The 27,955-nt window shown below is 41.3% G+C and overlaps 1 protein-coding gene across 11 annotated transcripts in view; it reads left to right on the forward strand.

Annotated features, from left to right (window-relative positions):
- Positions 1 to 2,736: 2,736 nt before the first annotated feature.
- Positions 2,737 to 27,955, forward strand: part of mark3b (MAP/microtubule affinity-regulating kinase 3b) — a 41,757-nt gene continuing 16,538 nt past the window's right edge. For all 11 annotated transcript variants that reach the window (XM_030770454.1, XM_030770450.1, XM_030770445.1 and 8 more), the window contains exons 1-6: positions 2,737 to 2,791; positions 8,302 to 8,493; positions 9,858 to 9,911; positions 23,970 to 24,018; positions 26,092 to 26,157; positions 26,504 to 26,574. In XM_030770454.1, the coding sequence (XP_030626314.1) occupies positions 2,741 to 2,791; positions 8,302 to 8,493; positions 9,858 to 9,911; positions 23,970 to 24,018; positions 26,092 to 26,157; positions 26,504 to 26,574 (483 nt within the window). In that variant the 5' untranslated portion in view covers positions 2,737 to 2,740. The remainder of the gene's footprint in view (positions 2,792 to 8,301; positions 8,494 to 9,857; positions 9,912 to 23,969; positions 24,019 to 26,091; positions 26,158 to 26,503; positions 26,575 to 27,955) is intronic.

Raw genomic sequence — 27,955 nt, forward strand, 5'->3', positions numbered from 1 at the left:
AATCATGAATTTTAAAAACTGAATTCCACTGACTCATTACTGCATTTTTTTGTGTAAGAAGTTTTTATGTAAGAGGACTATGAGGGCAAAATCTGATCCTAGATCCTAAGCACTGTCTCTGACACTTTGTACTTAAAGGTTCTGATTTAATGAAACTCTTTGAATCCAGCAGAAATGCATTAGTCTTGCCACTAGGTGGTGGCATTGGATTATTGTACGTCTGTCTTTCTTTTCCCTAGTGACTTTCAAAACATTTTATTAAAACAGACAAAACATTTACAATATGCTTTTGAAAAAATAGAAATAATAAAAATAAATGTCTCTACTGTTCCACTTAGCCTGTCCTTAATGCATTAAGGATGAATGGATGTAGTCACTGTTTGTGGCGCATCTAAATTTTTCACCATATCACATTGATCACTTTCAGGTTAGAATTAGATTTAGGCTCTTATTGTTCCCCATATGGAAGATGATGCCAGTTTCATGTACATGCCAAATGTATTTTTTTTTTTTTTTTGCTCTGTCATTGTAAAACTTACATGTTACAGTGTTCCTCAGCAGTACAACCACTCGAAAATTGTCATCTAACTATATGTATCACATTTGACATGACCTATTCTCAGAGAAGGTTTTAATTGCTTGGTGCTGATTTCTGATGTTATAATAATAATAAAAAAAAACCTTGCAACTGGTCATATAATCGTCAGAGCATATGAATGTGACTCAGTAATAAAAATAAAAATATATGTAATATGTTCTACAACATGTACTCTATACAGCAGACAAAGAGGAAAGATACGAGAATAAAAGAGCAAAATAGATCTCATTTAATATTTAACTGCATATCATCTGAGATTAGCCAGCTGTTATCTACACATTCTTCTTGAGTTTCTCCTTTGGTCATATTACTTAGAGTTGTTATTGCTGATGATAAATGTCTTTTCTTCTCTATCTTTCTTTTTTTTATGGTCCTCCAGCAGCAGGGTTGAGATTTTGATCTTCGGGAAGGTTGGTTGTTTATGCCAGGTCTCTTCCAGGTCTATAAAATGATATCTTTGTGGAAGTGAGGTGAACTTAGTGACATGTGAACAACTGAAGTGTAAGTTCATGCTGCCTAACTCAAAACAGTGATCACTATAACTGCCTTTTCTGAAAATACTATAGATAGAAACAGATGAAAGTGTGAGCCATTATTATAAAGACTTGAGCTGTTCTTTTATTTTCTCTTACCCACTGCCACCACACAGCTTTCCTTTTTTTTCTCCTTGCCCAACCCTCTAACCTTCTCTCTGTCCGAAAAGACTTTTTTTTTTCATGTCAAGTCAACCATGCAGGAAGTACACAGCTCTAGGTGCGGCTCATCCTCTCTCATGTGAGAAACACAAGACAGAACAGAACTCTTTGCTCTCTCTCTCTCTCTTTTTCTGTGTGTGTATGTGTTTGTGTCCTCCAGGAATAAAGCCACATTTTGTCAACTTGCTTGCAATACAGCTTTAGAAATGTATTAATGAAATGTCTGACCCATTTGTGGAAATTATATATATGAGTCTCTTAAGGTTTCACTTGTTAGGCATAATAATTTTTCAGTCTCAACTCTGAAACAGTATCTCTCACCATTACACTGTAAAAAATAGTGTCAAAACAGGCAGATGTCATTTATCACTAAGGTATCACATTGTTCCAAATTGTTCTGGAATCTCCTCTTGAGAGTCTGAAAGGCAAAAGAGTCATAAAAACTTTGTTTTCTGATTTCATAATGTTATAATGTTGACTATCATTCAAATAGCTGAAAAAAATTTCAGACAAAAGCACAGCCAAGAGAGAGACAAAACAAAATAACCGTCATAGAATGACAGGGTGTACAGTATGGTTCTTGGTTTCTGCAATTCACTAACATCCCAGTAGAAATGGGGTCGGGGTAGCCACGCAATTAATGGGAAGAGCGAGCTATTTCACTGCTTGTGAAGCAGCAGGTAGCTTTTTTTTTCCTAAGTAATCACCCTAGCAACAACAAACAGCGACTCTCCAGCCGTAGCGCCAATGAGCTTTGAAGCTCTGTCTTTCCTCACTTCCTCTGGCTGCACTGGGTTTGGCTTGGCACTTTTCTGCAAGTGGGCAGCCATCTTGGATTCAACAAGCAAGCAAGGGTACTCTCAGCTTTGGGATGGAAGGATTTTAAGCAAATTTGCCGATTTCAGAATCCGGCTTTTTCAGAAGACCGGGGCATTGCATTTCGGAACTAGAACATTAACTGCAAACCTAACCACCGACGCCGGCGGCAAAATCTAAGGCCGGTCCTACGCGAGCTCCCCCTCCCCTCCCCTTTTCCTTGTCTGAAAGCTGTATGCAGTTTTAAGGGCCTGTTACCTCAATGTTCCCTTCTGATACCTTTACAGTAGGACATATTTAAACAAAAATACCAATACAACACTTTTTTTGCACAGTGATATGTTTTGTCTGTTGTCAACTTTGCGCAGAGTTGTCTTTTTACAGTTTGTGCTGCCGGCGCGCGGAGCGGTGTACTGTAATGCAGTTCGATAATTTACTTCTTTAATCTGGACACGGAGTATCTTCCGGCGTAGTTATTGTGTTGGAACTTGGCCTTAGATTGCAGTTGATGTTGATCGAATCGATGGTCGTCATCAGCTATTTGACAGCTGCTTTCCACGCTTCGGACTAAGGTGCTGCAAAACCAGACCCACTTGGACAGCCGAACCTCTCAAGAGACCAAGACATTAAGATGTCAACTAGAACACCACTACCTACGGTGAATGAACGTGACACGGAAAATGTAAGTAACTTATTTTAAACAGCTTGGCGTTTTTTGTCCTGGGTTTAGATGATTTCTATTTATCTTTTAAATACTGTGTTATTCGAACATAGACCGGACGAAAGGGTTTTCTAAATGGCCTCGTCAGAACAACTTCAGAGATAGTGCCAGTTGATGAGTCAGTATAATTTTCAGGAAGACAGTACAAGGTTAGTTGGCTAAGTTCTTTATTCAGTAAAAACAATGGTTAATTTAATAATTTTTTTCATAGTCCCCTGTATAAGTGCTTTTGCATCCCACCACACTTTGTCGCGTCTTTGTGCATTGCCCCAAAGTTAAGATGTCTAACGCTCGCATGAATCTACACTTTGATTATGAGCCTGAATAAACGAAGGGAAAGACCGTCGTATTGGCTCAGTAAAAGGATATTTGACAATTCAGTTCTTTTGCGCAGACAACAAAAACCCAGAGACGTGTCTGAGAATCATCAAGTCGCTCTCATCTCGTTTCCTGTTACAGTGTAGATTTCTGCCCAGTGCAAATAGTGCCGTGTTCTCGTTCCTGCCTGCATGTAGTTGTGTGGCGAGTTGCACATAATTGTATCATAATGTCTCCAGTTATTGACAGTCATGGAGACGGCAGTTTCAGACATGAGGCGTATGGTGACAAAAACATCAGGGAGAGGTTTAGATCATGCCGGTAATTATTAGCTACCGTTAACTGTAGTCTAAAATATGAATCGATGGGGTCTATATAATTTTTGCAAACAATGTTATCTGAAATGCTATCAGTAAAGACACAATTTAAACAGGATACTAAATAATACACACGTTGGCTGTACATATCTCTCGTAGTGGATCTGTCTCCACAGAAATTAGTTGTGAGACCTTACCTGTCTGATTGCGCAGTTGCACTCTCGAGGTGATGAGTGGTGGGTAGGTAGGCTACATAAGCACCTACTTTTGCCAGCAAAGCCAGAGTAAGCAGCCCTCTCCCTCCCGTCAGAATTTAGTCTAATGACAGGTGCACGAAATGTGTTCACGCTCCTCTGAGCATGAGTGAGCGCTAGGAGATCAATGAGCTGCCACCATAACAAAAACGGACGGATGGTCTGTTTCAACGCCATTCAAATCGCCAATGCAAGGATGAAGGGTTCTCATTCGGTCAAGAGACACCGCATTACCATAGTAAGTCGCAGTTTTCTTTAGAGAGTTATAGAAATGCCGTTGAATGTCTAATTGTGTCAGGACAGAGAATGCTTTAACATTTGTCCCAGGAATGCGCGACCTACTATCACCACATGACGTGTATAAATTCGTTAGCAGTAGCTGTATTCTAAAATCAGATGTAGACAAGTAGCCTAGTTCTGAATACGTGTTAATATGAGACCCATGTCAATACAAGACAAGGCAAGTCATGTTAAGACAAAGAGTTTTCTTTTTCTGAGTAAGTGCTCAGTAAAACCTCGGTGGTATGATGTAGCAGTATTAAGAGAGTATCATAAAAAGACAGTTGATTTTGTTTAAGAATAGTTGTAAGTAGTAATTGTCACAAAATTGTAACAGAATTTCAAAGAGCAGGCTTTTAATAATTGAGATTCTTTCTCTTAAAACAGTGTTTGCATTGTAACAATTTCACTTTTTTTTTCTTTTAAAGGTCAGGCACACATATATCTGTGTCAGTACCATCCTAGATATTGCATTCGGTAATGCCTTTGTTAGATCTGTGAGCAGCTCCTAATCTGGGGCACTTAGCTTGTGAGGATTCTAGCTGCAAAACTCTGTAAAGGAGAGAAGAATGTCTAGCTTATGGATCCATTTGTTATATAAGAAAACTTAGTGATTGCAGCTGAAGAGATTGCTGTTTTTTTAAGTGTTTAACATAGCAAAGAGATGTTTTTGGTCTCTGTTGTTCAGTTGTACATGGGCTATGTTTAGCTGTATGTAGACCAGAATTGCAGTAATCATTCATTCCCCTTACGCTTAAAAGACACACAATTTTATTCAAATTAACACAGTAATCCTGTAGTTTTGACTGGACAAATGTGCTCTTTTGTATTAAGAGAAACAGGAGTACTTTACCAGATCAAGATCTAATAGATAATATTCTCACCCAAAGCATTATTAAATAGACTGCCAAACCGCAGAATGTTGAACAGTAGGAACAAAGATTAAGATGTATTTTTATTTGACAATCCTGAGTTATGTCAGGATGTTGATTTAAGTTATCAAGTTGGCTGAATAATCACGCTCGTGGAAATGCCTGAAGCTGTTCTTGAACGCAGATCTTGAACACAAAAAGAAGGGAGGGGGTTTATGAAAAACACTCATTAGTTGCTAAAGTTTGTTTTTTGTGGAATCTTACTGCATGGCTTGAATTTCCCTTTGACAACAAAATTACATTTTTCTTTAAGCATCAAACAACTGATTTAACAATGTGTATTTTTATAGCATGATAGACATGTCTCAGCTATGCACTAATGTTGTAACAGTGTTTAAAAGATTGCTTCAGAATGTAGAAGCAAAGTTTGAACACAAGCCTTTTTTGTTTCAGTGTTATTCTTTCCCTGTTGGCTTGATGTTGAGTTGGTCATACATAACACAGAGCTGTGTTAGGGTGCAGGCTTTCTGAGAGGTCAGCACAGTGATATAGTGTATGCATTAAAGCCATTAATAGTCATTATATGATGTATTCTGTTCACAGATGGAACTGCAGACGTTTCATTCATGGCAATGTATGACATTTGTAAAAACCCAATACGCTGTCCAACTAGATATCCATTTATTCCTGCCTCACTTAAAAGATATTCAGAAAAGTATTTGTGGTACCAGTGAGCGCTGTTCTCCCCTTCCAGCCTTCAGGTTTATTTTCTCTGCCCTGTCCCTTTCTCCATCACAGATCCCAGAAATAATGCATCTAAACTATCTTTTTACTGCACCTAGTCCCATCTAAATCTCACTAGTCCCAACGAGTTTGGTGAACCAACCTCTTCTTATCCAATTCCTCTTGCCCAAAAGGCTTTTGTGACCTACATAAAATGCTGACAGAATAGGTAACCATATCCTACTGAGATTCCATACCTAGAGGTGAGGAACAGCATGTGCCATCATTTTCGATTTTGTCCTAATTGCCCTTTTGGTTTGTCAATTCCTTTTTGTTCTATTGACATGATTTATCTCGATCTTGACAATCAAAATTACCCCTTGATTTTAAATAAACCAAATCAAGAAAAAGAATCTATCCACTGTACAAATCGTAGAAAAACTGCTTTTGTCAATCCTGCATTGACCCTGTGTACTGGAGATGACTCATCTGAATTGGTCTCATTTCAAACAGCAAGTTCTGTCGTCAAGAAAGTAAATTAAGCAGTTGACCCGTAATCCCTTCCAAAGGTTTTGTAATCATTTAAGATTATCATATAAACGACTATCCTGCCACCACGATTCATAAACAAAGTTATGGGGCACCCTTGTCTCTCTGTGAACCAGTGTTCTGGGAGTATAACCAAATAAATAATAATAAAAAAAACATGTGGTCCCTCATTAATATGCTGTGTACTAATTCAGTATGGTAATGAAATAGTCAGTGTGATTTTAATCATTTTTGACTGCATTTTAGCAGAAAGACCATTTTTATATGAGAAGCAAGTTTTGATGAAAATGATTAATTTGATATAAAGCTCGTTTGAGGGTGTGCAATCAATGCAGGAGACAGAAAGGTTGGTTTAAAGGCTGTAATCGCTCTGGTAAATATTTGCCCGTCGTCTCGGTGAATAGCTTTTCATGACTTATGTAGAGCCATGCACTTACAACTGCAGGAATGTACTGGACTGCATGACATCTTTTAAAAATGTCACATGGCAGTTTTGTGTTATCTGTTATGAAAATCAGAGTTACAGCACTTCTATCATATTGAAAATACTAAATGATAACGATGCTTTTATTTTACAATTCGCCCTTAATTCTACGTATTCATTCAGCTGTTTTGGGTTGTTCATATATTGAATCACTGCTTTTTGTTTAATGAACAGGGTTTTGAGGTAACAGTGGTTGCTTTAAGTCTGAACAATGTCCATATGGGTCTGTCCAAGCGCAGTGCGTTGTTAAAACACTCTTCTGACTCAATCCTTCATCCCCTCTCCATAATAAGAATTTACAGCACCTCAGTTAATCAAATCAAATATGACACTCTCCCTTCTATGATGTCCTATCATTATCCTCTCCATTCAAAGTCAACAGCGTGACCTATGAATCCGCCGTAATTCTTCTCAGACAATGAATCGTTGAATGTGTTCCACCTTCTCATGTGTGGAAAGCTCATTCTGAAGACAAGAACAATAGGTGTTTTTTTCTGTGGTTTGTTGGTGTTTTTGGTGCTGTAATAGGTTTTTCTCTGTGGTTTGTTGGTATTTTTGGAGCTGTAATAGGTAGTTGGAAACCTGTCAGGTGTATGCGAGTTCGGATTTACTGTCAGATCATTTTTAAATCTGGAAATTGAACTCTGTAGGAGCTTAATCTCACCCTCACAAGTCAGCATAATAATCTCACTAGGCTGAGCAGGATTACGATATTCTAAATGGAAGTCAAAACAAAAACATTAATGGAGTGCCATCCATTTCCTTCCTCTAACAGGCAGTATATTTAGACTGAAGGAAGCGTGTTATTAGGCAATTTGAGCTTATTTTTCTGTGAATAAGTTTGTTTCCTAACAGTCAGCTTTCACCAGTAATTTAAGAATTACTCAGTGTATTTAATCATTGTCAGCTTGAGCCGTGCTCACAAGCATGTTGTCCACACAGTGCTCGCAAGTTTGTGTTTTTTTTTTTGTTTGTTTGTTTTTTTTTGTTTTCTTTATTTATTATTCTTTACAAAGAGTTACAAAAAGGAATTATGCATCTGTCTCTTCTTCCCTCACGTTCTGTCAGCCATACCTATAACAATATTAAGACGTCTGCCTGAAGTCTGTTTGCTCATTTAAGCATTTCAGTTTTTGGTCTGCTTAGTGATGTGGAGCAGAAGATGTTGAAAAATTGGCCGGATTTTCACTTATGAAAACTGCTTGCTTAACTACAGACCATAATTTATTAAGTTTGTGATCTCGATTCAAGTGACTTATAGTTGAGTGTTGTATACACAGCACTTTTTGAATATCCGGAGATGAGAGTGAAAGCAGTTTTGTATGGTGCAGACAGTGGCACACAAGGAATGGTTGCCTTGCCCTTACATGTTTACTCTCCTCTTTTGGGATGTTACATGGGCCATTTGAAGAAGAATGAAAAACTCGATTTGTGATTTTAATCTGAAACCTGTGTATCACTAGTGAATAATAGTAACAAACACGGGGGGGGGGCATAACTTCACATGACATGAAAGTGCCTCATACTTCTGAAGTTTCGTGTGCTTTTGTGATGGTGAACGACATGCTTCCTGCACCATTCCTTTGTCAGCTGTTCCACCCCATGGTGCTATGTTTGATCCCATTTCATTTCATGTTTGGTTGATCTTTTGGCCTCTCTTCTCTCTTATCTGCAGCACACCTCGCACAGTGATGGGCGTAATGAGGTGGTCACGCGTCCTGGCCGTTCGGGTGCCCGCTGTAGGAACTCCATCGCTTCTTGTGCCGACGAACAGCCACACATCGGAAACTATCGGCTGCTCAAAACCATTGGGAAGGGGAACTTCGCCAAGGTCAAACTGGCACGACACATTCTCACAGGACGAGAGGTGAACCAATCTCATCATCTGGAGTCAACCCACTCCACCATATTTGTCTTTCTTTGTCTTTTTGACTCTATTTGATTATATCAAAGAGGGTTTGATGTGTCTCTCTCCCATGCTTCAGTAGGTACAAGTCAGTTTGTGCTATGTGATAGTGTAGTTGATCCTCTAACCCACCATTGTACACATTGTTTTACGGCAGTTTTAGATGACAGCTGTACATTATAGCTTTCTGCTCAGTCTGAAGCAGGGCTGTTCAGCTGTAACATGAGAATTCAGAAGTCCTGCTGTTTTTTCTGTCTTCCTACAGCTATCACTGACTGACTGAAGAGCATAAACACATATTTCTGGATAGACTGTCTTGAATTATAAAGCGAGGGTGAGAAAACAGCAGGATGCGTACCACTGCGTACCATCCATGTTCAAGGGTTGATCCAGAGTTGTTATAAACTAAGATAAGACAGCTAAGTTCTCAGAGGGCTTTTTTTTCCCCTGCTCAATACATAGGTGTCAGGACAAGATTGATATCTCCTAAGTACTGGACTTAGGAACAACAACAAACATAACGTGATGTGGTGATTCAGCACTGAGAGCAGGCCGCTGAGAAACACTTGTGGTCTTTGAGGAAACAGGATTTCAGGAAGACGTATTTCTCACTTTCGTATCATTAGTACTGTAGGCTACAAACTCTACTTTTATGTAGGTATGCGTGACTGAGAATGTCCCTTTGACCACATGAATCAGTGACAACACTAACTACAAAATGAATAGTTTCAGACAGCATATACAGGTAGATGGTACGTGAGTCAGTACCATATGCTATTTATGTTGTTATGTTTTGTGTGAATATTTGCCTCTCTGTAATATATAGGAAGTGTTGAGGTGAAACTGAGGAAAGCCCTGTCAGGACGCCATGGCAACTGGTAAATGATTGATGGCAGTCTGAGCAGTAGAGAACAGGCCTTTGATTGGCCGCTTACATTAGTTAGGTACAGGAGTGAGTGCAGCTCAGCAGGTTAAGAATCCACATTTGGGACCAAAGGATTTTGGAGGAATCTGACTAGGATTTCAAACACTAATTGAAATCCTAGGCGGGGCATCTCAGGATGTTAAATTCAGAGATGCTGTGATGTGGCCAATGAACCCAGCTCTATGGTCTGCTATTGTCAAATAAATAAGAAAAAACATGGTATTGTAGTTTGAATGCGTCTTAGTTCCATAAGGACGTTCATCGCTTTTCAGTGGCCAGACCAGAGTCAGTTTGTAGACATGTTTGTTTTTGTTGAAAGAATGCTGGTAGCACTGATGGCCAGTCTCCAGTGTGTGGGACTGTTGAGTATTAAGTGTGTTTTTTTGTCTCTTCCTCATAGGTGGCCATAAAAATCATCGATAAGACACAGCTCAACCCTACCAGTCTTCAGAAGGTAATTGTTTAAGCATGCAACTCAAAGATAAAATCTGGCTCTCTGTCCGTTTGTTTTTCTTTCTCTCTCCGGTCTTTATCTCAACCACTCTTTTCTTATTTCCAGTCAGAACTGTTGAATGAATGTACACTCACATGTGATCTTTTACTCTTTGTGAAAATGGCATATCAACTCAATGTCTCCATAGCAGTCCAGAACATGAAACATTTAGAAACTGCCGAGCTATTGCGCTCACTTCAGACAAAACATGTGGTTTGACTCGTCGGCACCGCGTTTTGTTTTCACAGCGCTGATGCCTATCTGTAGTTGAAAAAGAGTTCATCCTCAATCATTTGAGATAACCATGCAGGTTAGGTGCGTTGGGTGTCATATGCTGCAGCGTCTGCTCGGGGACATGTGAAGGAGGCCTCTGTGGACTAGGATTTCAGAAGATTCTAATAATAGCTGAAGAATAAGAATGAGAGACTGTGTATGTCAGTGTAGAGAGTTTAGGCTACCTCAGCTAACTGCCAACCGCACTGTATTGCTTCCGCTCACAATCTAATCATCCCATTCTAGTCTGCTAATCATTCTCAACGTCTATGTGAACTACATTTGGAGATGCAGAAGGGAGTTGGTGGATTAAAGAGCTCTTTGCTGATTGAGCTGAAGAGCCTCTCTCTCTCTCTCTCTCTTGTCAGACTGTAGCTGCCAGGCTTTTACCTAACCTGCTACACCTACCACCACCCCTCATTAGTCCTGGCCCCACTTTGATTCATCTCTATAGATCACATTGTCACATTTAGGCTGACTAGAGGGTGACAGTGTGCCCTGTCAGTGTAATTAGCTGGCACTTGTTTTTCCAGGTCATTGATCCAGTTGGTTTTCCATTTGCTTGACCAATCGAAAGCCTGTGGCCCTGCATGTGGCTCTGAAGGGAAGCGAGGTCGATCCGGAGGTTGGCAGCGTGACCAGCCGCTTAAAATTTCACGTAGTCTCTATCCTGTGTGAAGCACCGTGTTTCACATTTTAACACTATCAGAACTTTCTGGTTCGGAGAGATGTGGTTTCTAATGGGTCAGTATTGTCTTCAGTAATGTCTCAGTCATTACAATGAGATCTCTTATCACATTAGCTCCCTTTGGCTCCTTAGACTGGAGGCTTATTTTCTCTCATTAATTGATTTGAGAGGAAGGGCTTTGGAGTGGGTGTAGTATTAGGATTCGAGTGTGACAGCTTGAACATGTCGCGGCTAAAGGGAGAGGTCGTCTGCACTGAAGCTGACTGGCCAGTAAGACTAGCTCTTTTAAAAGTACTGAGGGTGGAGTGCAGCTGCGTTTGAGCAAGTTGCTGCACAGAGTTTGTCAGCCTCCCCATTGTTGACTGGAAAGATGAAATCCCATCCATAATGCAGCTGTTTTTTCATTCGGAGCTGGTCTGCAGCCTGAGCACCCAACCATTTACAGACTAATGTGAAATATAAAATACCCTTGTTTGAACTCTTAGTGTGACAACAGTTGAATGCAGATAGCTTTTGTAATTCCCTTGGTTATGTAACACCCACCAATATATTCCATTTTCTTTTTTCTTTTTTTTCTCTTTTTTTCTCTTCATTATTGCCAGACGGTGCCCATTTTCCCATAGAGTAAAGATGCAAAGGAGAGTAATCTGTGACTAGTGGGAAAAGTCATTTTTACTTTCTCTCACCAGTACTTCAAACTATTGAAAGGTTTAGTGTTATCTCAGAAGACCAACAAGACGAGTTTGACTTGAATGCCTGATATGTTGTATGGACGCATGTTTTTGGTCCCTTTTGGCTACTGTGAGCGAGCAAGTGTTGTAAATAGCATAATGCTGTCGGCGTTTCTGCGTTTCGGATGTGGGCGTCAGTGGGACGACATGGGATGTCACTATTTTAGCCCCTAAAAACGTCTGCCCATCGTCATCACTGCTCTGCAGAGCCTCTGAGCCCTCTTTTTTTTCTCTTTTTTTTTTTAAACGGTTTGATGGAGGTGTCGTGTATGCCGTGACCTCTAACTTTTGTTTGTTAAGCTAAAACCAGTATACTCCTGCCTTTTTTCCCTACAGGTTAGTGTTTCAGATATTTCTAATTAATTCACAGCACACTGAAGTTAACTCTGGACAGTACCTGTAGCTATATTGTATTCCTACAGCAATTTGTTTAGTTGTGCCACTGGTAAGCCCTGCCCTGTAAGACTACCTTTCATGTGAATACTTGTTTTTGTAAGCCTTAATAAGTTCAAGGATGACATCTATATTTCTGATAATTTATTGACATGCTTCTGATATTTGATTATTAAACCAAAGATGGAGGGTAAAACTAAACCACGTAGCCATACGGCTTGACTGCCGCACCTGTGGTCAAATGCATTTTAATACAGATATGAGCAGTTTTTTTTAATTTTGGCGTTTGAATTGATGTGTTAATGTTGTAAATGTTCTGACTGCCCACACACCAAGACTTGGCTCAGACAACGGGCACCTCTGTGTTAGCTCGGAAAACCTCTCTTTATCACAGAGAGGTTTTTCACTGTCTCTCATTGGTGCTATTTTTATTTGCGTCGGTGTGACCTCTTATGTAATTGGAAGGAGTGGGCGGTGGGCCCTGGTGCTGGATCGCTCTCACTCCATTTGGAGTCGGCTGTTTTTATTAGATCAGGGTCAGACATCAGGATTCTTCGTTTGAGCTGCGTTTGAGGGCCCGGAAGTATGCGCTCTCCGTTGCCCTCGACAACCGGAATGTATCGCGCTCGTAATGTGACGTCAGTACAGCGTGTACGCTGTACAGTTAGTCATAAAGTGGTTGTGGGTGTGAATGTATGTATCCGATGTATTTTTATTCTCAAGGATGTTTTACACTTATGATTCTTAAGTTTCTCTATACTCATAATTGTGGTTTTTTTTTTTTAATGTGAATGACAATTTTTAATTTACAGCCTATATGCCTACATATATGAAACCTTTAAGCAGAAGTGCCATGTCAGGCGCCCAGAATATATGGTACTGAATTAAACTACTGAATTAAAAAAAATATTGAAATTGAAAAAAAAAGATTAAATTGAATAAAATGATTGAAATAACATTGAACTATTGAAGTCGCATGTCTTGTGTGAAATCAAGAATGTTACATCTATAAAGCTGAATGAGAAATATAACCAAATATGTTTTCTGGTTTATGTGTGTTTTTCAGCAATAAGCAATCCAGTTACTTTACATACATATTTCTCGGCATAAGTTGTTTTTAGATTAAGTAGGACTTCAGATGAAAAGGGACTCAGTTTGTTATTTAAACCCAGCACATTGTGATCTGATAGTATTGACTCTTCTGCTCTGTTCTTTGACCTTGAAGAAAGAATCAAAGACACGTATTCCGGTGATGCCTTCCGGCTATAGGAGAGTTAGTAATTTTCCATGAGTTATCCCATTGTCTGTGTATGTGTGTGTCCATGACTAATGGGGAGTTCCACTGTTCCCAAAGATGTTTTTAAGAATACTGGAGTGACTGTTTTTTGCAGGGATGGGCTAGGGATTCGCTGATGCCTGTGCTGTGTTTCTAGACCCAGGTCTCTGCAGTCTGGTGGCCTTTTCCTAATGTGGGCCAGAGCCGTTTCTGGCTGTGACCTCATTTTTGTTTGCATCATCCAGAGACTGTTGCATCTGCTCCACCCTGTTTGTTTATTCATTTGTCCTGATGTTATCGTGCCGTCTGAATTTTCTGCGGCCGCATTTAAATACTAAGTGTGTGTGTGTCATAAGCAACGCGTGTCGTTGTTTTTAGAAGGCCGTTCGCCTTAATATCTGTTGATGTATTGTAGTTTAAGGGGATGATCCACAGTTTTTGATTAGTGTAAATGCTATTTCAAGGGAGTGTTCAGATCTCTGTCTATTTTTGGAGTCTTGACAGATTTAGGATGGGTTTGTAGTGTTCTTTTACACAGTTCCCTCTGATGATGGGATGTGGTAAATTTAGAACCGTCTGTCAAGATAGAAAGGGCTTATTAATGCAGTATTTTAGTATTTTTGTCATCAAAAAAAAATTCTCTAAAATGATTGGTCCTCAGAGGTTCACTAAAGCTTTAGGGTGCTGTCAACTGTCCTGTCTACACCCAGCATCTGATATTTCTGCTATTTATTCCTCTCTTGCCTTTTTTTCCACTTGGGTGGGCTTTGTCTATAAATGCAAGATTCACCATCTTTCCTTTTTTTTTTCTTTTTACAGCAATTTCCTCAACAATGGGGGGTCCAATTATTCTGCATACTTACAGTTTTCCAAAGTCAGTGGTCATTACATTATGTAGGACATCAGGTGAACACTGCATGTAAATTTGTTCTGTCGAAAACGGGCATAGTTAATATTCTGATTTGTCTGTATCTCTCCCCATCTATTCTTTGACCTTGAATAAAGTGTCAGAGACGTGCATTACAGTGGTGGAGCTGCCTGCATGAGAGTTACCACTGTCTCTTTCTCTCTCTGTCTCCCCACCCCCCGTCTATCTGTCTATCTATCTGTCGTGCTCTCTTGTTCACCCTGCCGGCAATGATGTCTTCTTCCTTTGGTGGTGGTTTTCCTGTGTCATCTTTCACGGCAGCATTCACCTGTAGTCTTTACAGATCAGCTATAATCTAACAGAGGGGAAGAGAGAGAGAGAGAGAGAGAGATGTTGTGTCTGTATCAGGGTTGACGGGCGGAGCATCGTGACTGGGAACACTCGGGTGTTCTCAGGACAGCGTTATGTGGGCTCAGGTGGCCAGAATCTTCTTTTCTTTTTGACGTTAATTTTAATATTTACTTATCTGCTTTGGCAAATCCGCTTTAGCTGCATTTCACTCCTATGGAAACATTTGTTTCACGTCCATCCCACAGACGTCACATGTTCCATTTCATTTCTGCTGCCGTAATTTGCCTTTGCCTTTTTTCAGGCTACGTGTATTGTAAATGTTCAGGTTTGGATATTTAGAATGTAAGACACCTATTTTACAATGAACAACATTTTACATGAACAACATGACCATTACTGCTCATTAATCCAGTTTCCAGTTGGACTGTGGATGAAAAACTAATACATCTGACACTGGAGTGAGTTTGTTTATGAGTGTTAGTGTGGGATGCGATGGTTGAGAACCTGAATGAATGTTAGCGTTTAGTGCAGTGCATATAGTTTGATGCGAATCTGAGCTGCACCATATATACAAGGAACAGAATAGACGCTAGCCATGTGCATTGGCAGCTCCACCGTGTTTTAATACGTTAATTCACAAGCCACGGGTCAGGTGGACTCTGAGTGTCCTGCACTGAGTTACACATCAGACATTTGTCGTAGAAGACCTTTCGCATTAACATCCATTTCACTGGGGCTCCTACAGAGATAAACAGACTAAGTTAAAAAGATTGGGATTTTTTTTAAATCTGTGTAGTGTTTTGTATCAGTGCTATTTAATGAGGTTTGAGGACTTTGGCAGATTGAACGTGAATGAATGTGAATTGTGAAGAATGTGAAATAGACCAATCGCTAAACCAAGGTCAAAGCCCATGACCCCTTTGTTGGTTTACCCATGGAGGTCAAGTAAAAAATGAACTGATTTACATCTGATTGCTTTCAGCACACAGCTTTGTGCTTCTTTCATACGTACTACATTTGAGAAACAGTGCCCAGATATACCCCAGTAAAACTCAACAGTTTTCTTCATTCCAGTAAATTACAACCTGAGATGCTTTCTCTAGCCTATGAAGTGACTCTTTTCTTCAAGATTTTTGGTCATCAGGGAATGAGTAGAGAGAGTAAATGAAAGGCAAAACGAAAAGGAAGTAATCCTCCTCTTTAATGGGCCGAGTCTCCATATAATGTGTTGGTTTCATTTTCTCTCCTACATATCTTCCTCTCTTTTGTTGTGCTTTGGTTACGACTCTTTTCCTCTGTTCACTCTTTTCTAAAAGTTGTAAACAGTTTAGGGATTCACTGCAGGCTTGCTGATGTCTTTTTGACAGGGTACAAAGCAGGCTCCCCTTACCAATTCAACTGGGGGTTGCCCCCGACAACTGTGTCATGGCAACAACACAGGCATTCCGTCTCACACTATTGGCTGAGACGGGAAGCAGCAGGAGTCAGGCAAACTTGATTTGAAACTCCTTTTCATGAGCAATGTGGGAACATCTCAGTCCTGTAAGCCAGCCTGCCATGGAAGAAAGCCTATAGAAGCAGCCAATGTATGTGTGTACTTAGTACACAGGGAAGTGTGCAGAGGAGGAAGTTTGAGATGAAAACATATTAAATGAGGGATGGTGTGTGGAAAAGTGGGCCAGTGGCCAATTAGGCCAGTGGAGAGAGAATCGCGTGTCTGTTTTCATATGGAGGCATGGCCGTGCACTTTCTGTCTCTTTCTCTATACCCAGTTATAGTGAACGTCTGTAGAAAGACATCTGTTATGTTTTTTATGTTGTTGTTGTTGTTGTGGTTTCTCTCTCTTTTTTTTCATCTTAACCGTTTGACGTGTGACTGTTTAGAACTCTGTTAAGTTAAGAACTCTGTTGTCTACTCATTGTTTGCCACAGTTTTGACTTCATTCTAGTGACGTACAAGTTTTTTGGGAACCACCATAAATATGTAATGATTAACAGGTGAAGACTGCCTTTTAGACTGGGCCTTTTTATTTATTTACAGTAGTAGACTAAGCCACACAAAGAATTCACATTTTCTGGTATTGTCAACAATTATGAATACTTAATATTGTGATACACCACTGGCTTTTTGCGGGGAAACAACCCTACAGGCACACAAATGGTGTATAAAGTCATGGATAGGCCTGAAGGCCTGTGAGTAGCACATTCAGAGAGGAACTGTGAGGGAGATGTCATGGCTTAGGCCCAGTAAGTCATGCCACGAGGGAGTAAGGAACAGTGTGATGTCAGCATCTCACTGTGAAACAGAGACATCAGAGAAGAGCGACAGCCTTTGGATGCGTGCGCCATCGACATAATCTCGGGGCGTTAAATTGAAGCTCGGTGAAAAATGGGATGCAGCGGCGTAGCAGGTGGCTATAAATTTTAGCTTGAGTGGAGAGCAGCCAGTTTCATCGAAAATGATGTCTCAGTGCTGCAGTACTGTCAGCTTTTTATTTTATTTTTTATTTTTTTTCCAGAGGATTTTATATGAAGACCGTTTAACTTTGATGCTTCTTTTTATTTTATATCTGAGTTGCTATATTTCTTCCACCCTAACTAGAGAGGCTGTGTTAGTGTGTCTGTGTGCATATATGCGCAGGATAATGTAAGACTGGCTATGAAAATCACTCAAAAGAAGAGTCTCCTTCAGAGAAAAATGCTGATGATGATGATAACCTGCAGGCTGACTCATCCCAGTAGAGGACACAGAGAGCTGGAACAGCCAGACAGCGATGCCCATGTCCAGACTCTTGTCTGTGTGAAAGTGTATGTTTGCGTTTGTTGGTGGTTTTGGTGGCAGAAAGGGGGTTATCTTTATTTTATTGAGACAGTTGTGCTAAGTTTTGTTTGTGTATGTTTGCTGTATTCTCATGCACGTAATCTGGAGTACATGTCTGTCCATGCAGATAATGCTCCTGATGCAAAATGTACTTCTAACATATGTGGTGTTGGGGTTTGTGTGTGTGTGTGTGTGTGTGTGTGTGTGTGTGTGTGTGTGTACTCGCCTCTTTTTTTTCCATCTAAGCACGTTTATACACCACTCTGCTCCGTCTCTACTTGTGACTTCCTGTTTGTGTGAGCATTCAGTTATAGAAGAGCTCACAACTTGACAATCAAGGAAACCCAGAGAGTTGCATATGATTGGATGCTGTACTGGCGGATGGGCCTAGTCTGGTACCTGGCAGGAAATTAGTTTGCACTTTGACTTTGCAGTGGTTATGGACATGGAAACCTTAAACCGCACATAACAGCAGTCTCTGTGGCCAGACAGTTCTTGTGGTGAGAAAATGAAAGAGAAATGAAGTGAACTTTATTTCTGTCGAGCGACCGTGCCATACCTTGCAGAAAGAACTGAAAAAACTGCGAAAGCTGAAGTACCTGTGGCCACATGATCAGATGCATGTGAAAACCTCCTCTCCTTCTCCTCATTTGCAGTTTCTCAACTTTGATTGGAGTTGGTGTAGGCCACAGTCTAGGGCGAAAATGTGCTATCAAATGGATCTTATAGATCAATACTGGTCTAAAACTGTGACCAGACATTCAGTTTCATTTGATGCTGTAGATGATAGGCATCAAAACTCGCATCAGAACAGAAATCATTAAAATGTTTCAGTAACGCATTGTGTTAGCGGCTATATCTGATGTGTTTGAGAAATCTATCTGGATCCATATATCTATATGGACATTCTGCTTTAGATCAGATTGCGTGCGACTGGCTCGGAGAGTAAGGAAGAAGCTTTAGAGCCACTGATGGGTATTGTCGGTCTGTGAGCCTGGACTGAATTATTCAGAAGTGCTTAAGTTTTTTTTTTTTTTTTTTTTCTTGAAGAATCAGACTGTGTTTAGTCACGCTGAGATACAGGAAACTGCAGCAGCCTTGAGCCATGAGAAAATACTTGCACATGCGCAGAGACAAACACACAGACACTTTTGCTCACACACGCATACTCTCTGTCACACACCCACTCACACTTTCCCTCATACTATTTCACACAGACATGCACACGGATACGCCGTCACATGCCTCAACACTCATACATACATGCACAAACCAGAGGAAGTGTGTCTTGATTTCTCTCCATATGTTCAACACACGTCGGCTTAAACATATGTTTTGCGCACACACACGCAAACAAAATACCACAGCAAATGCTTACAGGTGCATGGCAGAGAAACAACATGCATTTAGTCGCACACAAAGATGCTTACCACACCAACCAAGGCTGTGGTGGGTGGGGCTTCTGGGCACACTCTAAAATATTAATTTCATCAAAGTGCCTCCCTCTTTCCCCACACAGTCTAAACAAAAGAATACACCACACACACACACAGACGCGCACACACACACAGACACACACAGAGACGCGCGCACACACACACACGCGCGCGCACACGCACACACACACACAGACGCGCACACACACACACACAGACGCACACACACACACACACACAGACGCACACACACACACACACACACACACACACAGACACAGACGCACACACACACACAGACACACGCGCACACACACACAGACGCACACACACACAGACGCACACACACACACACACAGACACAGACGCACACACATACACATACACAGACGCACACACAGACGCACACACATACACACGCGCGCACGCGCGGGTACACACACACTCAGACACAGACACAGACACATACACACACCGAATAAAGGAGTTTGTGTATTAGAACAAGACAGCCTTACATTACACATGACCCACTGGGTAAGTAAAAACAGTGAGGCTGACCTGTAGCTGAAAAGAGAGATTAAAGCCCAGGATGGTTTAACCACCGAAGGCACGCTCTCTGTTTAGAGGTTGTCGTCTTGCTTCTCATAGGTACGCAGCTCAAACTGAATGTAAACTCAGCTGGTTTAGGCCCTTTAGCATGGTTCCCACACAGGAAACTGTGTAGGTGGACCTCACTTAACAGAGAGAATGCAACCATAGTGCATTTTCTTTTAATGTCACTTCAACCTTAGCTGATTTAAACGGAGTTTACAAAGAATGCACAGCGAGCATTGGTTACAATTAATCAAAGTTAGTGGGGTTTTTTTTTTGTTTGTTTTGTTTTGTGTTTTGAGTGAATGGTTGAGATATTAAATACACAATTTCATAAACGTTGCTTACATATATCTCTCAACTCTCTTTTGATCTGTCATAACTGTGCCGTCCTTTCAAGATTTGTGAAAAGTCATTGTTTTTTTAGTGTAATAATTATTATTTGTGACTTCTCTTTTTTCAGGGTTTTTTTTTTTTTTTTTTTATCTCGCCCACCTAAGCACTTTCAACGACCCAAATTTTGGAGAGGTAGAACATGTTGCCCTCTTTTTTGCCTGTTTTTATTCCACTTTCCATATAATCACAGGAGACCTTCCGTTGGTTTCCAGGAAAAAGGAACAGTGCATGTCTGATCTCATGAGCAGATAAGCTGTGCGCTAAGTGAGCAAAAAGATCAACCTGGGAGCCAGTGGAAACCCGTTACACACAGCAACTCACACTCAGTACAGCACACGGTACAGTCTGTGTTCAGCATACACCCCAGCATACATACACACACATACACCTACACACAATCAGACGGACACACGCATGCACACAAGGGAAGGACGTGGTGGCCAGACATAAACAGTCCATGCTCTGGTTTGTCCCTGTGTTTTAAATGTGGGAACTGAGCCGATGCCCATACTTGTTACCAGAATTCCATGGTTAAATTGATAACTGAAGGTCGAACGTGCTTCATTTTGTGTTTTACGTTTCAAAATGCACCATGATTAAAGCCAAGAGATGGTTCCCATGATTAAAAAGTAAAAATATGGGGGTAGTGTTGTTTAACACACTGTCTCACTGCTCACGGCAACGTGCCCATGACATAAACATTGCGGCTTTGCCTTTGCTCATTAGTTTCCCATTAATGTAATCCATAGAGGGGGTTCTATCCAGGCCTGGACTTCTCTGAAGCAGTGGGCGGTCCTGACTAGGGTTTGCCTTGTTAGTTTTGGAGTCGTCTAACCCCATCATAATTCAGGAAAATTGTTTTCATTTGGGAGGTGCTTTCACACCATTAAAATATTTTGTGGACTTTCACTAACATTGTGAACGCTGCCAGATTGTGTCACACTTCGGTAATGTGTCACGCCTCTCACTACACCGTAAACTCTATCAGATTTATTTTCTAAAGTTAGACCCCTGGGCTGACCAGAAGGCAAGAGCAAACACTGGCCTGTTTTGAGAATGGTTCTGTAATCTCCTGTTCTGTAATCTTCGCTGGTCTGAGTATTTTTCTGCTGTAATGAGTAGCACCCCAGAGAGGCAGTGCCTCACCTGAGCTGGATCTTAGCTGATGTCTGGTAGTTTGCTGCATGCCAAATTAACTGGGTCGAAGGCCATCACAGGACAGAATTGACGGCGCATAACTTCAACTGTGAATTTACATACTTCTCTCAGGTTCTGATTTTAATAAAGCTTTTGGCATATTGTTAGATGACAAGATGATGTGTTTTATTTCGGTCGTCGTGTAATATAGTTGTTATGCCTCTGCATATTTTCATAATGGGTGTTGAGTATAACTGTAGCGTCGCGCTGAGCGGAAAATCGTCCTTTTTCTTCTGTGTCTGAATAAAGCCACTCGTCACTTTTTTTCATACCGTATCGCTACAACAGCAGCCATTTAGGCTCGGAACTGCTGCTCGACCAGACGGGACGGCTGTGTCCGCGTCTTTACAGCTTCCTCTCCTTAGTGCAGACATTGCTCTCATTAATTAGCGCCATGTGATTAATGGTTTCAGGCAATCCCGACAGTAAAGACCGCCTTTTTTTTTTTTTTTTTTTTTTGTCTTTTCCAACATCCCATGCTGTTTAAGCCAGGAGCCAAACCCACACAGGATGAAGTCATTCATTAGATGTGATTTTTTTTTTTGGTTTCCCGTAGCACGCTTCACAAAGAGCAGTTTTTCAATCTGTTGTTGCTCTGTTGTGGTAGCATCAGCAGTGGGTTCTAATAGATGACGGGAGGCTGTCTCATTAAAGATGCCACACGATGACGTGCCACTGCGATTGGTTTGACGCCAGGTGCTGTTTGAAAGATCTCGATTTCAGCAAATAATTAAAACTGACTTGCATAATGTCCGTTCCATGATGCACTCAGTTGGCAAGTGAATCAGTATGTGAAGCTGACTGGTTTGCCCCCCGCTGTCCTTTGCTCGGTCTGCTCTCTTCACGACAGTGACATGAGTCCTCTAAGTGGTCTTCTCTGATTCGTCTTGGCCAGATTTAGGCCCTTGACTGCCCCTGGAGGCTTTTACAGGCTGTTGATGAAGAGATAGTGTTACTGCTTTCCATGTTCAAAGTCACAGGCCATGTTAGCGGTTAAATTTAGACTTTTACGCCCTGGCCCGTCTGAGTGGAAACCGAATGCCTCCTCCTTGTGTTAAGTTTCATCTCTGGGCTGCTACTGTACGGCTGGCGAGTCCGGCACAGGGCCACAAAATGCCCACTTTGATGTCGTCTCGGGTTGTTTTCTGTCTAGGATTTTGCGTACGTTATAGTGAGCAAATGTGTACTTGATGTGTGTGAGAGAGAGCGATTTTTTTTGTGTTGTGTCATCAATAAAAGGGGTGTGTTATGCCATGATTGCAATCAGGTCTTTTGAGATCATTCGCTGGTTATTACCTTACCTGTCTTGTCCTCACTTCTAGTTTTTCAATGACTTGAACTTTGATAGCAGCCAGTAAGACTGTCTGCAGCGCTCTGCGTCAGAGTGACGTTTGTGTGTGTGTGAGTTTGGGTGTGTGTTTTACTGATGTGTTTGTGGGGAGCTGCTATTCTGAGGACCAGGAGTCAAGGGTCCTGCTAAAGTGCTTTGCACAGGCTCTTTTTCTGAGAACTCTTGACCCCTGTTACTTACTGCTGCACTGAGTGAATGAGAGAGAGAGAGAGGGAGAGCAGGAAGGTGGGCCAAATAGAGAGAAATTGTGAAGCAGGGGCACGTTAATAGAGAGCGAGAGAGAGTGAAAGAATGTGGGACATTTTTCCACAAATGGATGAATTCTCACAAACAAATGGGATGGGTAAAAAGGCAGCACAGATGTAGGGGGTTTAAAAGATAGAATAAATGAAGTGACAAAAAAGGGTTAAAGACATTCTGTTATGTTGCTTGTTTTTTTTCCCCTACAAGCTCAGTCAGTGATAAACATCTTTAAATATTTGTTGTGATGCAGTAGTGATACACTGCACCAGGATTAGCGAAATATATTGTAGCAGCATTTGTCAAAACTGCGTCTCAAATTCAGTAGCCATTTCACATAGTCATGCTTCCCTAAACTGGCACCTCTGACTAATGAAGATGAAGATGAAATGATAATATGTATCAGGGGAGTTAGAGCTGAAATATAACAAACATGAAATAGGACACAACTGAAGTATTGTTGAAGATTGTTTCGAGTAGACTTCTGAATATTAGCATTGGTGCATCTGTGCAGTCTGTCTCACTGAGAGCCGTCTTCATCCCGCATCCCCTTGCCTCTCCTCATCACGCTGTCTCGTGCCACTTTGGGTCTGAGGTAATCAAAGGGTGGTCCTGGAGTGTGTGTTTGTGCGTGCCTGCTGAAAGTGCTGCCACCCAATCGCATCGCTTCCTCCCGGGGAGGGTCAGAAGGTCGTTTTTGTCCAGAGGGGCATTAGCGTCACAGTGGGCTGAGTATGACTCATCCCCAGTACCTCATTCAGGAGTGAGTGTGAAAGGACAAAAAAAAAAAAAAAAAAAAAACGACAGAAAGAAAAGAAAGAGGACTCAGTCGTCAGTCGGCCTTGCTTTTTTTTTTCCCACACGGATGAGATCGGGCTGTCACATGACCTTGGTCTTCTAAATGATGATCAAGCTGTCAGAATCATATTAAACACTTTGATGCTCTTGATCATATCCGTGAAAAATAGCTATGTAGAATGTTTTATTTTATTTAAGCCTGTGTCTTCTGGGGTTTTTTTTTCTCAGTGACTTTGTACTGTTTGTACTAGTCCTCAACACTGTGGGCAGCTGAAGCTCTCTGTTTTTCTGTGTTTGTATCATGTGTGGAATAGCTTTAGTTAATGCCACATTTTCTATTGTTTAGTTACTATGTGAAGCAAAGTATCTGTCTAATTTGGTGAACAATACAATCAAATGGTTGTTTTAAAGGTTGTTTGTCATTATATTGTCATTTTCCTGTGTGTGTTATGATGGGAGAGAAAGATTTAGCAGGGATGGTCATTTTCAGTCTATATTGTCTTTCTCTGTTGTTGAATTGGCCAAGTATATGTGTGAATGTATGAAAAATCCAAATATAAGAAAGCAGAAATGAAAAGTTATATTCAGATGTCTCTCTTCTCTGTTTCAGCTCTTCAGGGAAGTCAGAATAATGAAGATTCTAAACCATCCAAATATTGGTAAGTGCTCTTGCGCTAATCTAATCTACTTTCAGCCGCTCGTTCTCATTCTGGAGTTCGATTCAATGACCACTTGTTTGGCACCCTGTTCCTCTCCAGTGAAAAGCTTGGGAATCCCGATTTGGTGGAGGAGCGGGGCACCGTACTCTCCCTGCTCCAGCCCCCATAATCCTCTCCACAGGAATTCCCACTCCTCTTTTCCCAGAGCAGCCGGTCTGTTCTATTAAGGGAGCCTCAGCTCTTCACAGGCCACACAAAAGAACTCCTGTGTTGTTTTTTTCTGTTTTATTGTTGGGCCTCATGATGACCAGTCATCTGACAGCTTGCACATGCCTCTACCCCTGCCCCCCCCCCCAGCAGCCCTGTATGTCTGTATGTCCTTGCCCTATGTCTCTGTGTGTGTGTGTTTTAACACCATGATCATAGGAAGTATTCATATCAGACATATATATCTTGAGGGTCCTAACCTATGTCGGTGCACTGCACCATATCAAACTTTTATTTACTTTTTACACTTTTGTCTGTGTGTATGTGTATGTGTGTGTGTATGTGTATGTGTGCATGTGAATCAGCTCTAATGTTATTATTTAATTAATTTACTCTGAATGGCCATTCAAAATTCTTAGAGACCATAGAGGTGAGAGACACACGGTTCTTGTGGCAAGAGTTCCTCTAACAGGCATTCGTTCTGTAATTGCATTGTTATCGTGATAAGAACACATGCTCGCTTGCTCGGTCATCAGCTACCGTGGCCTGCGGGATTTTTTTTTTCCCCCTCTTCAGTCTGTCTGCATCTATGAGGTTATTGTGTCTGGTCACACGCTACCTCTCTCCTCTCCGTCTGTCCTGACCCACTTTTTGTCCTTTTTCCTCTTCAATAAAACAGCACAGCAAGGGAAGGATTTGAGTAGGCTTTGTGTGAGAGGAAAAGACAGGTCAGTCATCAGGTAGAATGAGTAAGGGGCAGTATTCTTTACACTGTGTTGCATTAGGTAGACCTTTTTCAGCTGTATTGTGATATGCCTTTTACAGCTTATGTTGTATGGAGATGTCGTTTGCAACATGGAGCTGTGTATAACAGTTTGCTGTACTTGCCGGCAAGATGACCATCTTCACCCTCAATAACTGAACAGCAAGACATTCAACCCTTACTCTAAACAGACAGCAAACATGGCTCAAAAATACTGAGATCTGCTCCGAAAGACTTGTCACCAACCTTATCATCTGTCTAACTGTGTGGACAAGTCCAGTCCTGTTCCAGAAATGACCAGATATAACACCTCACAGAGTAACTAAACAACTAGACACTAGAAATGTTTAGAGTGTTTCAGTGGCTAGTAACAGGTTCTTCCCTGGGTGTGTGTGTGTGTGTGTGTGTGTGTGTTTGGGTATATGTGCAAGCATACTGAAGGCCATACAGGACGGATTTAGCAACCTTCTCATTGTTCATCAGTCATGTCCATTAGAGAACAGTACACCATGTGTGCTATGCATGTCTCTTTGTTCTGGAGTGTGTGTGTGTGTGTGTTAGGGTTATCTCTGTGACTTGACCTACCATTTGTGCTCTGTGTATGTTCTGTTGGGTAGTGTTTTTGTCATGTGACCCTCTGGAGTGCTATTTTAGCAGTGCACATTCATAACTGTGCCAGGTGGGGAGGAGGGCAGGGCACGAGGTGACCACGGGGTGAATTGAATTAGATTTAAATTGCTCCAGTTCTCACTGTAAAGACTCATGTTAATCATGACAGAACCTTCTTTGGCGAGTGATTCCATTATTTGATGTTTTATTGATAGAATGTGTTGTGTTATGCCTGTTATGGAAATAAGATGGATCAGAATCATGTCATTTTTACATAGCATATTTTTTTTATCCAGACACTGATCATCCTGATTATCCTTCACTGTTTAAGCTTCAAAGGCCTGAGCATTTTACTACCTCAGATTAAATTCACAAGAGATAAAACTCAAAGTATACCATAACTAATTCTCTCTCACTCTCTCTCTCTCTCTCTCTCTCTCTCTCTCTCTCTCTCTCTCTCTCTCCCTCTCTCTCTCTCTCTCTCTGTCTCACAGTAAAGCTGTTTGAGGTCATTGAGACAGAGAAGACTCTGTATCTCGTGATGGAATATGCTAGCGGAGGTGAGTTGAAACATTGCCAGACGGGTTAATGTAGGAAAAAAAAGAGTTTAGGGCGACCCACAGTCCTCAAGTATGTAGGCCTATCTTACTTTTAAAGAGATGTCCTCCAAATCACTACAGTTAACACTCTTGGATTAAAGGTGAACCATTGCCGTACTTAACGGTTTCTTTTTTTTTTTCAATAAGTTTTTGGATGTGGCAATGTTTGAAAATTCAGGAGGTCCTCTTACAACTTGAAGGTGCCTCTTGCTTCAGTTTACACATTAACTTGAACACTTTAGGCATGATTCTAAATGGGAATCTTTATATACACTGTATTGATCCTACTTTCTCTCTCTCTGTGTAGGGGAGGTGTTTGACTACCTCGTTGCACATGGCAGGATGAAGGAGAAGGAGGCCAGGGCTAAATTTAGACAGGTACTGTACTGCAGTGTGCTCAATTCAACCCTACCCCAGCCTCCTTTGGTCCTGCTAGCCCAACCCAGCCGACCCGCTCGCGCGCCATAGGGGTTGCCGTGGAAACTGCTCGCGCCGAACAGCCATTGGATGGGACGAGCTTGATTGACTGTGGTGCTGTCCAACTACTGCGGTACCCAGTGGACCGAGCCGACCCATATACATTTCCCTTCATTTAGGGTCGTGGCCTAGATCCACTTTTACCCATTACAGGCTTGCTCACATAAAGCTTTAACTCTGAGCCCCAGTAAAACTGCACATACGTCCTCTTTACCCCGTATATGAGAACATCAAATCAAATATGACCTGAAGGGCTCATACATGTTTAAGGAGAAGGGTCTTTTTCACCTCGTATGAGCTGTATGGGTGTATATTAGAACAGGTGAAAAAGTGACCCCACTTTTGGGGAGTGGCACTCCTGAATCAGGTAGAAAACTAATGACATGGTGCTGCTCTGTAGTCCAATAGGAGCACTGCCTAACACTGTAGCAGAGGATACCTACCCAAAGGGACATTTAATCACAGCTGCAGAACCAGCACAGTGACAACACATGCGTTTGTTTACGGTAGTTAAAACTCACTTAGAGTAATTACTGGAAGTACTGTGCTCCCCCTCAACCCTCCAGAGACCAGGGGTCTTAATAGCCCTGTCTGGTGGGCTTGCCCTGTGGCTGCCAGCCATTGGGACAGACATCCGGGTATCCGTTGTCATGGCAATAAAGGGGGTCTCCTACCACCCCTCCTCACCCTCTCCTCCTCTTCCCAATTCACTGCTGCCGTGGAGACGGTTTATCTGGGTCGGTTAGGAAGAGCAGTGAGATTTCAGTATGGAAAGGAAATTACCAGATTCCTCTTGTATCAAAAGTGAAAAATAGAGGCCGATTTTTTTGAAGATCTGCCTCTGTTGAGTTTTTTATATAGAGGCTGTTACAAAGGAAATCAGACAAAATCAAAACATTGAAAGTTGTACCAAGGGACATCACCAAAACCATGATTTAAAAGGCAGAACAATCAAAGTGAATCTAACCTATGTGATTTCATGAGCAAAAAGAAATGACGTTTTGTCTTGGCTCAGCACTAGGTTTTTGGAAATGTCAAGGCTGGGCACAGAGCTTGAGTACTATGCAAACTGTGACAGGCCACCAGACAAAAAGCCACAGAATGACATTTTGCTTTTCTGTCTTCTAATTAGTTTCTCATTATTCTCCCTTTCTCATTCATCTGCTTGGTGATACAAGACAGAAGGTCAAAGAAATCAATGAAAAACCTTTAAAAAATACTCCAAATGCAGTGCTAGTTTGAACCAGGCCTGGTTGTGTATTTCTGACTGGTTGTGTATTTC

This window comes from Chanos chanos, chromosome 4, assembly GCF_902362185.1.
Source record: "Chanos chanos chromosome 4, fChaCha1.1, whole genome shotgun sequence".
In the NCBI taxonomy this organism is placed as follows: Eukaryota; Metazoa; Chordata; class Actinopteri; order Gonorynchiformes; family Chanidae; genus Chanos; species Chanos chanos.